General features: G+C 56.6%; 1 protein-coding gene across 1 annotated transcript; it reads right to left on the bottom strand.

Moving 5' to 3' along the window:
* Positions 1 to 8,834: 8,834 nt before the first annotated feature.
* LOC103534178 (brain-specific homeobox/POU domain protein 3) lies at positions 8,835 to 10,381 on the bottom strand. Its single transcript, XM_030449199.1, has 2 exons — positions 10,262 to 10,381; positions 8,835 to 9,742 (listed from the first exon to the last, which is right to left on the bottom strand). The coding sequence occupies exons 1-2, from the start codon at positions 10,379 to 10,381 to the stop codon at positions 8,837 to 8,839; spliced, it is 1,026 nt and encodes a 341-aa protein (XP_030305059.1). The 3' UTR covers positions 8,835 to 8,836.
* Positions 10,382 to 11,246: the final 865 nt, after the last annotated feature.

The following is an 11,246-nucleotide window of genomic DNA, read 5'->3' as shown; positions in this document are numbered from 1 at the left end:
CAGCTCTGATTGGCAGTGACTGCTGGACTGAGCAGGAGTCTTTTTCCTTTATTTCATTTTTCTGGGTAATATCCTGGAAGGAGCAAACTGTGGACCCTGCCTTGGCCAGCCTGTTGATGGACTGAAGATACCACCTCAAGGATTTTAGGGATGCTCCTCAATTCCCTTTCTGAAGGCCTCCTAAGCCCATACCAGCCCAGTTTCAATCTCTACAGTGCTGTCACTGTCCCCAGCCCCGAGGTGATGGCTCTCCAGCAGCTGCATCTCCTGCCTATCAAAAGATGGAGCCTCTCCACTGAGATCCTGCCCTAGACTGATGCCTTCCCTCAGGCTTTTGCATCAGTAAAGTGAACAAGGAATCCTGGGGATGGGATTTGAAGACATGAGGCCGAGGGAGTACGGACCTCCCGGTTCCTAAGGCCACAGTTTGTGTCCTTCTGACCCGCAGACATCGATGGATGCATCTCGGGGTCCCGCAGAACCTCCCTGCCTGGAGCGCGATTTCCTGCCCCGACCTCAGCAGATCCTCAGCTCCCTCATGAATATGCAAATTAGGTCTGGTTTCCAATTGGCCGGCTGCCTCACATGGCAGAGAGCTGGCTCCTGGTTGGCAGGACACCCTGCCTGCCCCCATGCTCCTCCCCAGGGAAACTCGGCACAAGTTTTTCTGGGACTGCTCCCACGTCGGGTTTGGGAGTTGTTTGGCCGGACGGCTGGAGGAAGCTGTGAAAGAACCAGGGACATTTCTGATCGACAGGGAGGCCCCGGGGGGGTAATCAGAGGCTGCCCAGCCCTCCCTGGCATGGCCGGGGCAGAAGGAACCTGCGGGCATCGCCACCACGGGGCCAGCGGAGACCTCAGTGGCTCCCCTTGTCCTGAAGCCAGCCCGGCCCCAGAACTTTTAGAAACTGAAAGGTTGAATGAAAACATCAAATACCGAGACAGTTTGCAGGAATCTCAACCAGAGGAGGGGGGAAAAAAAAGCCAAAACAAAACCCAACCCAAAACAAACCCAACAAACCAACAAACTCAGCTGTACCAACACCAGCGCTGGGCACACACAGCTCCGGATTCTGTAGCTTCCAGACAAAGTCAGCAGCAACCGTCAGCATCTGTGTTTCAAGTCCGACCTTCTGCTTTTATCTATATTTTAAACCCCACACAAGGTATACAAGGCGAGTGTTGCTGTTACAGTCAGGAAAGCCTAAATAATGGATGAAGAACAGAGGCTGCAAAGGGGGGTAAGAGGGGAAAAGAAAAAAAAAAAAAAAGAAAGAAAAGAAAAAAAAAAGAGAGAGAAAAAGAAAGAAAAAAAGGGGGGGAAGAGAGAAAAGCTTGATGAAAAGAAAGAAAGAAAAAAAAAAAACAAAAAAAAAAAAAACAAAGAGGCAAGAGAAAAAGAAAGGAAAGAGCCCTCCAAAATCCAAGGAGTTTGACACTGTTGGTGGGAGCTTTTTTCCCTTTTTTCCTTCCATTTGGGGTGAGGCACACGGAGAATGGATCAGGGGCTGCTGAACCTGAGCTCTCCAACCAGAGCTCCTCTGCTGCCTCTGCCCATCTTCTGAACTCCTGTTCCAGGGGAACCCAAATGTTCCCACCAGGAAGGAGCCAGGAGGGGCCCGAGGTGGGCAGGAGAAGGTGACCCTCCCACACCTGTGGTGTCCTCTGGGTCCTCAGGTACCCCCACCTCCTGAGGGCCATGTTGGAGAGGGATAAACCCGGAGTTCAGGTGCTGGGCTTGGAGGAGCAGAGCTTATTCAGCAGGCTGGGACACATCCAGAAACCTCCTGGGGCAGCCCCTGTCCCCACCCTGCTCTGCCTGATGCCACAGCTCAGGCTTGGTGATGGACACTGTGGACACAAGTGATGCTGAAGACATCTCCAGTGGTGTCACCACCTCCTGCATCTGCAGTGAGGGCAGGAGGGGAAGGTGAGAGAGGATGGAGATGATGGGGAGGTCAGGGAACTCTGAGCCTCCAGCCCAGGTGTGAAGATGCAGCAGTACCAGGGGGAAAGGAAAATCCCATCGAGGTGCTCAACACGCCACAGCGGGGGCTGTGGGAGCTGAGGTGGGTTTGTGCAGGGTGGGTGGATGCCCACAGGAGGCCTGAGGGTAGCTGGGGACCATAGATGGATGGAGGGATGGAGGGATGGAGAGAGGATGGGTGGGTTGATGGAGGGATGGATGATGGGTGGATGGATGATGGAGGGATGGATGGATGGATGATGGAGGGATGGATGATGGATGGATGATGGATGGTGCTTCTCACCCAGCCACCTCGAGAGGCCTCTGTGGCTTTGTCCCTTTTCCAAGCAGGGAGCTGGCATGCCATGGTCTGACTCTGGCTGTACCAGGGAGCACAATTAATAGCTTGCCTGGAGCCCTGCTGTAGGGATTGGAAGGTCTCCCTGGAGCCTTCTCTTCTCCAGGCTGAACAACCCCAACTCTCTCAGCCTCCTGGCCACACTTCCCCCTGGGTCCCATCCCCCATGGGACATGTCCCTGTCTCCCCACCTGCCTGCACACCAGCAGAGACAGCAGCACAAAGGTGCCCAGCAGAGGGGGTGGCACTTGGTGACCAATTAGTCACAGCTGGAGAGCTGACCCCACGTCCTGGCAGCTGTCAGGGGCTGGCAGCAGTTGTGGAGCAGAAGATTCCCATGGTTTTGGCTGTGGAGAGCACCTCAGAGCTGACCTCCCCACCCCCAACCTCCACCCTGAGCCGTGCCTTGGAATAAAGACATCCAGGCACAGCTCAGGAGATCTGAGCCCAGCAGCACAGCCAGGGAAAGGAGGAAAAAAAAATCCCTGGGAGAAGCTGGAGGTGGGTGAGTGCTCCCCAAAGCCGGAATGGGGCACGGAGAGGAAAACCTGCAAGGAGGAACCTGGTGGCAGCATCACCAGGAAGGGAAACCATCATCAGCCCTTGGCCTGTGGCTGGGCCAGGTTCCTGCTGGAGCTTTGGGGGTCTCCTGGGAGAAGCTGGAGCCTGGGACTCCCTGGGTGCCTCTTGCTGGTGCTGGTTGGGTGCCAGGGGGTCTGTGGGAGCAGCTCTGCTGAGCTCCTGCTGTGGCAGGAGGGGAGAGCAGGGCAGAGGCATGGCCAGCGTCACCTCCTTCAGGCCCTGCTGGAGAGCCAGGGGTTCTCTCTCCCAGCAGAAGGGACCCCCCATGTGGGATTGTCCCTCAGAGCAGGGAGGTGGTGTGGGGCTGGGAGGGGAACATCTCCCCCCTCTTGGCTCAGTACCTGGCATGAAAGGAGCTGTTCTCAGCTCTTCCCTGTTCCCAGACCAGCACAAGGGGTGGGATGCTCATGAGCTGTGGCTGGGGGGGAGGGGGGGGTCTGGAGCTGGTGTGAGGGGTCAGACAGCAAGGGTGGAGAGTCCTGGGGAAGGGGAGAGAAGGGCAGAAGAGATGATGGAGGAGGTGGAGGGAAGGGAGGAAGGGGGAAGGAGGGGAGAAAGTCAAAAGGCAGGTACAGGAGGGAACAGATCCACTCGTGGTGGGACCCAGAGCCAGGAAAGGGGCCTCCAAAATTCTGTTAATTACATTTCTGTAAGTATGTCTTTAACACAAAGTAATTTTAAAATACCCGTGTCTCTATTAGGATCCTTTATTGTCCCTGGGATGAGCTTTGGAACTCCTTCAGGGATGGGGCAGGGGCAGGGTTTCATTGCCCTTCAGGGGAGATGTTTCTGCTGAGATCCAAGCAACCCCTCCCCTGGTGCAGCTTCAGGCCACTGCCCCTTCCCCAAACCCTTTCCAGCTCCTGGCCATGCCCTCTTCCCAGGTTCTCCTGGCAGCCTGGCTGTCCTCCTCCCTAGCCGGGCTCCTCTCCAGCTGTAATTACTGCTCTGCTCCTGCTTCCCCTCCAGTGGAACCGAGTCTGCTTCAAGCATCGGCCTCTTTAAAAATGCATCTGCTGAGTGCTGGGCTGAGACAGATGGAATAATAGAAGAGAGCCCTTCAGCAGGGGCAGCTCCACCTGCCCACCCTTCAAAGGAAGGAATCTTTTCAAGCAGACAGAGTGTTTTCTCTCCTCCAGACCTAAAGCTGAGTGCAAAGCTGTGACGTGCTGGTAATACTTGAGCATGGGGCTTGGCAGATCCTTCCCCTGGTTACAGGGGCAAGAGCATCAGTCTGGAGCTGTTCCTGCAGGAGCAGGGATGGATAGATGGATGGATGGATGGATGGATGGATGGATGGATGGATGGATGGATGGTGGTGACCAGGCTGCTGAGTCCTCTCATCTCTTCAAGCTCTGAGTGAGGGCTAGAGCCGTAGGGTTGGTGGATGGAGAGGTGGAACCCAGCAGTGGTCCCCAGGCCACCTTCCTTGCCTTGTTGCCCTTCCCCCTGGGGACAGCATCCCCTCTGGGGGGGTGGCATAGACAAACTGGCCTGGATCATTTATCTGAGTGCACAAGGGGCTTGGATGCCCAGATTCTTGGAGAGTCTTGGCTTTTCTAGCAGAAAACAGATAGGTGGGTGGGTAGGTAGGGAGATAAGTAGATGGATGGATAGACAGACAGACAGACAGCTAAAGGAGCATGGCCTGGAGCTAAGGGGCTGGGCAGTGAGCAGTGCTGCAGGAGCAGTTCTTGCTACAGGGGGGGCAGCAGCTCCCAGGGCAGAGCTCCAAGAACCTCTATGAGAGCTCCAGTAGCCCCCAGCTGGTGGGCACCCTTCCTCAGGAAGCCTTTGCACCATCCAGGGGAGGTGTTATCTCTGCTAAGCTGTCATGTGCCCATGTAGAGATGTCTCCATCTGGCCATTCAGCACCTTATTTTAGGTAAGGTGGCTCTAGAGCCCCATTCCTCTGCCTCGGTTCTGAAGGGGGAGTTAGAAGGAGATGAACTGCACTGAACTTCTTGGTTCTTCTCCACTGAGTCTAACTGGAGCCTTGAGGTCTGCACTCACCTTTAGTGCACCCTTTCTTTGAAGCCCTCAAACACACCTCTGTCAAGGCTCAGATCCCTGGTGGCTGAGCTGTGTGTGATGCTTTTGAGTTCCCAGGAGGCCTCATCTCCTGGCTGGAGTGCTGGGGAAGGGAGAGGGCCAGACCCACCCCATTCTTGGAGGCAGATTAGAAGCCAAGTCCTCCCAGGTGGGTGTCATCTTCTCACTGAGCCCTGGGCCAGCATCACTGCTGGGTGAGCAGGTCCCTGCCAGCTGGGCAGAGCAGCAGCTTTGATAAAGCTCAAAGCTCAACCTCAAACAAATAGAAAAAAAAATAATCCTGGTGAGAGCAGAGTGTGCAAGCCCATCAACATCCCCTCCACTTGCTGCTGCTTTGGCTCTGGGGTCCTTTTCCCCCTGGGACTGTGGAGCATGCACATGCTCACGACACCTCTGGGTGTGTTTCTTTTCCTCCTCCAAAGCTCTGCTCACCCCTCTCACCTTCACCCCGTGCTGGACACCAAATCCAAGACCTGAGCCCATGGCTGGAACCTCCCCAAAGCTCTGCTGCCTCCCAGCCCTGTGCCCAGCCTGCTCAGGAGCCAGGTGTGTGCAGGGGGGGTGCAACAGGGACCCTTTTCCTCCTCTGGGACCCCCTCCCCGTGCATTCTGGAGCTTTGCACCCAACCTGGGTGCTGCTGAAGTGGGAGCAGGAGCAGGAGCAACCCCCGGGTGCCTCCTGCCCGCTCCCCCACATGCTATGAGTTCCTCAGGCCTCATCCCAGCTCCCAGAGCTGCTGCCCACCCTTTCCAGCCACCTTCCCATGGCTCCCTCTGCTCCTCCTCCCATCTTTTGTCCCTATTCCCACCCTGGACCTTCCCCTCCCCTTACCTGGAGGTCAGCAGTGCCATGGCAGGGGTCGGGGCTTTGCCCCCCACCACAGGGGAGCCCCGGGCAGCCCAGCCCTGCTCCAGCTCCTGGTCCTGCTGTGTATTTGCCAAAGCCCTTTTGCATTTCTGCCTGGGAAATACCCACTCGCCCTTTTATGAGCATGGGTGATAAATATTGCATTGCCAGCCCTTTGCAAAACTTTTATCAGTGTGTGTGTGTGTGTGTGTGTGTGTGCTGGGGGGGTCAGCACGGCCAGACCTACAGCTCAGCACCCACCCCAGCCCGGGCTGACCATCCCAGGACATTTCCCCCCCCCCCAAAAAAAAAACCCTCCACCCTCCAGGTTTTGAGGAGGGGGCAGCAGTGGGAGTGGGGGGTGGCTGGGAGGGAGAGCCGGGGGAAAGAGGGAAAAGAAAAAAAAAAAAAAAAAAAAAAGAGGGGAGGGGGGGAAGAGAGGGAACAGGGCCCTGCTAATGCTGCGTGGAGCCGATTCTCCAAGGCCCCCCCGGGCAGCACTCAGCATCCAGCCTTCATTAAAATTTCATCGGCAGCACTTGGCCAAGGTCTATTTATGAAAATGCGCTTTTCGCTGCGTGGAAAAAACAGGGACGGAGCGAAAGAACAAAGGCGGAGGGGGCTGGGGGTGGTCTTGGGAAGAGCCTCGGGACAGCGCGGGGCAGCCCGGGGTGGGGGCTTCTCCCCTGCCCCCAGGGCTCTGCCCAGCCCTCGGCTCAGGCTCCTCGGGGCCGCGCTTTCGGCCGCTGCACAATTTCCCCTTTTTCCACTTTTTTCCTTTTTTTTCCCCTCTCTGTAAAACCCTGGGATGCGCAGGGCCCGGGCTGTTGGGGAGGGGGGACAGCATCACCCCCCCCCGCTCCCTGCCTTGGGAGAATTAATTTTTTTTCCTTGGAGTAAGTTACATAAAAAAAAAATAAACAAGTTTAAAAAAAAACAAAACCCAAAAAACAAACAACCCAAAACGCAAACCAAAAAGAAACCCAAACAAACCAACCAACAACATACAAAAAACCACTTTTTTTGTCCTCGCCATCCCCCGGGGGAAAGAGGGACCTGTCTTCTGTTCCCCCCCCCCCGTCCCAGGCGGTTCCAGTTCGTTTCGGGGCAGGTTTTGAGGTGAAATTCGAGGCTGAGCGGAACCGCAGTGCAAATATCTTTTACTCAGCCATCTCAAGTCGCAGCTCGGTCTGGGACAGGGAGGTGGCAGCGGGGACATTCCCGGGGCAGACGGAGGAGGGGGGAGTGAAGGCTCAGCCCATCCCCGCAGCCCTTTGCGGGGCGACCCCCGGTCCCGCCAACGAACGGAACCCCCGGGGGGGTCCCTGGGGCTCCCAACCCCGACCTACCCGAGGTCCCCCGCCTGGGGCTTCAAAACACACCCGGGTTGGGCTGGTCCCGCCTGGGGAAGGGGAGAAAAAAAAACTCCAACAAACCCAACCCCTCCTCCTCACCTCCAGACCTCGCCTGAGCCGCCGGTGGGGCCGGAGCCCTCCAGGGGAGCCCCCCCGCTCCCCCCGCCGGGGTTGTGGGGGCCCCGACCCCACCGTTCGTTGCTTTTCCTTTTATTTCGTTGCATTTTATTTCTTTTCCCTCATGGAGATGGAAGGATGGAGGAACCTCCCCGGTACCCCCACGACGGCGGCGGGGATGGAGTCGCCGGGACAGGAATGGGGGCTCTGGGCTGAGAATGGGGGTCCCGGGGTAGGAAATGGGGGTCCCGGGCAATAGGCAGTAATTCCAGGAGGCTTGGAGGATGAGGTAAAACGTGCATGATTTATTGGAAATGCTGCAGCGTACACAGACACCAAATTTCATTCAGCACACACACAGCGGAACGAAATCTCCTTTAATTTAACAAAAAAAACCCCAAAAAAAACCAAAAAAGAAAAGAAAAAGAAAACGGAGGCAATTTTCAAATTCCTCTATTAAATATGCAAAGGAAAAAAAATAAAAAAAAAATTAAAAAAGAGTATTCTTGCCTTAGAAAGTGCAGAGTTCCCTATTTGCGGAGGCAGCCGGGGGGCCGGGGCTGCCCGCCCATCCCCGCCGCCTCGGGCCGGTCCCGCCGCTCCGCTGAGCCCGGGTGGTTTGATTGTCGAAGCGCAGGAATTTCTTTATTTTTATTATTTTTTTTTTCTCTCTTTTACAGTGAAATCATATCGGAACAGACGGAGTGAAACCAAAGCAAAATCCATCTCCATTTTCCCCGAACAAACCGGGACTCCAGTGCCAAATTTTATTTTTCTCTCTCTCTTTTTTTTTTTTTTTTCTTAATTCTTTTATTTTTTATATACTTTTTTTTTTTTCCTTTTTTTTTAATTAGCCGATGAGGTAGAAAACAGAAACGTTATTGCAAAAATGCGATGGGTTTGCTGGGGGCAGGGGAGAGCGAACAAAACCATGCAAGTGCGTGTGTGTGCGGGGGGGGCGCGGGCCGGCACCTCCGTATTTACAGCCACCCGCAGCGGCTCCCAGCTCCTTTTCTTTCTTATTCCTTTTATTAATGGATTTTTTTTTAATTTTTGTCCCAATTTTGGTGAAGGAGAGGAGCGGGCACAGAGGAGGGAGTGGTGCCGGGCAAAGCCCCGCCGGGCTCTGGCTGCTGCCCTGACTCCGGGCTCCCCCCCTTTTTTTTTTTCACTTTTTCTTTTTTTTCCTTTTTTTTTTTTTTTTTTTGTCTCTTTTTTCTCCATCTTTTTTATTATTATTTTTCTTTTTTTTTTTCCAGTTTTATCTACAAAAGCAGTCTGTACCAGTCACAACAGCAGGGCCATGTCGCCTGGGGTGGGGGGGTGGGGGTGAGGAGCAGGCACCAAACTGTTCGCTTCACTTTTGGGCGGGTTTTCCCTTTTTTTTTTTTTTAAGGTTTATTTTACCCTTTTTATTTTTTTTCCTCTCCAATTTCTTTTTTTCCTTTTTTTTTTTTTTCTTTAAAGAAAAAAGCCACCCCTCCCTGCCTATTTCGAAGGGGCTGGGGGCCAGGTGGGCTGACGGAGCCACTCCCCCCACCCCAACACCGCTTTTTACTTCAGTAGGTGGCAGAAAATTTCATCCTTTTCTGCTTCTGTCTCTGATTGCAAAACCAGACCCGCACCACGTTCTTCTTCAAGTCTAACTTCTCGGCGATGGCGGCGATTTTCTCGGAGGAGGGTCGGGGCTGGACGGCAAAATAAGCCTCCAGCGAACGCTTCTCGGGGGCGGCGATGGACGTGCGCTTGCGTTTCTTATCCCCCCCCGTGTAGATCTCGGGTTTGGTCATTTTCTCCCTCTGCGCCCTCTCGGCTTCCTCCAGCCAGGCTTCTAAGATGGGTTTGAGGGCCACCATGTTGTTGTGGGACAAAGTGAGGGATTCAAACCTGCAGATCGTGCTTTGGCTGAGGCACCCGACCCCCGGGATCTTCAGGTTGGCCAAGGCGGAGCCGACGTCCGCTTGGGTCACCCCCAGCTTGATCCTTCGCTGCTTGAAGCGCTCGGCGAAGGACTCCAGCTCCCGGGGGTCCGTCTCCGTCTCGGGGCCGGAGATGACAGCGTGGGAAGCCAGGCCGTGGGGGTGGGATATGTTCATAGGTTGGGAGTGGTGGGCCATGTGGTTGATGGCCGACATGTGGGAGTGAGGGTGGGACGGTGTAGAGCCCACGTCCGGGCCCGGCACCCCTCCGAGGGGGAGAGCGGAGTTGAGGTGGTCCAGCAGCTCCCCGTCCAGGCCCTGGGAGGGTTGGTGGTGGTGGTGGTGGGGATGGTGGGTGGTCAGCACGGAAGGGTGGTGGAGGTGGACGGAGGACGAGGTAGGAGTGCAGGAGACGCTGCTCATGGTGTGGTAGGTGGCATCTGGCTTGAAGGGGTGGGTTTTTTGTGAGACGATGTCGACGGCGGCCAGAGCCTCGGCACCCCGCAGCAAGGTCTCGTCGAAGCCCGCAAAGATGTTACCCTGGATCTGGAGAGAGCAGGGGGAATAAAAGTGGGAGCCAAAACAAACAAACAAACAAAAAAGCAGGAGGGTTACAAGGAAAGCAGCGTGATGGGCACCCCCCTCTGCCCCTCCAGCAGCGTCTGGGACAGATGAACCGAGCACAAACTGACACCCCCCCTCCCCGCAAAAAAAAAGGATCTGGAGCAGGGTACCAGACCGTGGGCTGGGGGGTGACCTCCCCCCCAAAAGAAAGAGAGAAACGGGAACCCCGCTGAGCCTCTGCCCTGCCCGACGGCTGGACAGGACGGCAGCCACCCCCCAACCGGGACAAACCTCCCCTTCCGCCTCCCCCAGCTCCGAGCCCCCCAACCCGGCTGCAGGGACAACCCCAAGACCCCACACCAAGCACCCCTCCCCATTAACACACCCCCCCCCAGAGCCAGCCGGACAACCCTCGGTTGCCGCAAGAAGTTGGGGAGAAGGGCGAGAGAAGCGCAAGTGGGGGGATCACCCCCCCCTCCCCGAAATGCCTCTGCGTCTCACCTGGGGGGCGGGCAGGCAGGCTCTGCGGATGGCCTCGGAGCTGTTGTGGAGGTGGGGGTACTTGGGCTCGTGCAGGATGGGGTGCATGCCGAACGCCTGCTTGCTGTTCATGGACATCATTGTGGGAGCGGGGCAGGGGCGCTCCGGGCTGCCCGGCTGCGGGGGCGCGGTATTGTCTGGCTTCACCGCCCCGGCATCAATGGCATTATAGCCCGGCCCCCCCGCCCCCCCGCCGCAGCATTGGATGGGTTTGGGGAGGCACCTCCCATCGCCCCGCCCCCGGGCAGTGAGCTCAACCCCCCCCTCCGCACCCCCCTCCGATTGCACCCCTCCAAATAGGGGTGCACCCCCCCGAATGCTGTGCCTCCCAGAAGCCCACCCCCCCTCCTTTTATGCCACTCCCTCAAAACACGGGGGTCACTCCTTCACCCCGTTGTACCCCCAAACAGGGGCTCATCCTTCCCCTGGTTATATCCCCCCCAAACAGAGTCTCACCCCTTCCCCCTCGGCTGTATCTCCCCAAAACCGAGGCTCAGCCCTCCCCCCCTCCACCCCCCCCCCCATCAGGTGTACCCTCCAAAACCGAGCCTTACACCCTCTCCCAGTTGTATGCCCCTCAAAATCGGGGCCTAACACCTCTCCCCCCACCTCGGCACTACGCAGCCCCGGCGTCCGCCGCTTCCACCCCCAGCAGCTCCGCCTCGTAGGGGAAACTCCGGACCGTAGGGGTGTCGGTCCGGGCTGCAGCACCTGCCCCGCTCCTGGGCCGCTGATGGTCCCGGCTGCATCCCCCTGCCCGCCCCCTGCCCCTCCCGCCTCTTCCCTGGGAGGATTTGGGGAGCGGAGCTGAGCCCGGGGCGCTTTCCCCCACAGCGAAGAAGTCCCTTTTGGATTTAAGTCCAAGAGAACAATTAAATAAGGAAAAGTTTCACCAACTTTTCTTTTGCTTTTTGCCCTGGCTCCATGACGTTCCCGGGCTCGACCA

This window comes from Calypte anna, chromosome 4, assembly GCF_003957555.1.
Source record: "Calypte anna isolate BGI_N300 chromosome 4, bCalAnn1_v1.p, whole genome shotgun sequence".
NCBI classification, from domain to species: domain Eukaryota; kingdom Metazoa; phylum Chordata; class Aves; order Apodiformes; family Trochilidae; genus Calypte; species Calypte anna.
Note: the sequence above shows the minus strand (reverse complement) of the source record. Positions and strands in the feature narration are given on the sequence as shown.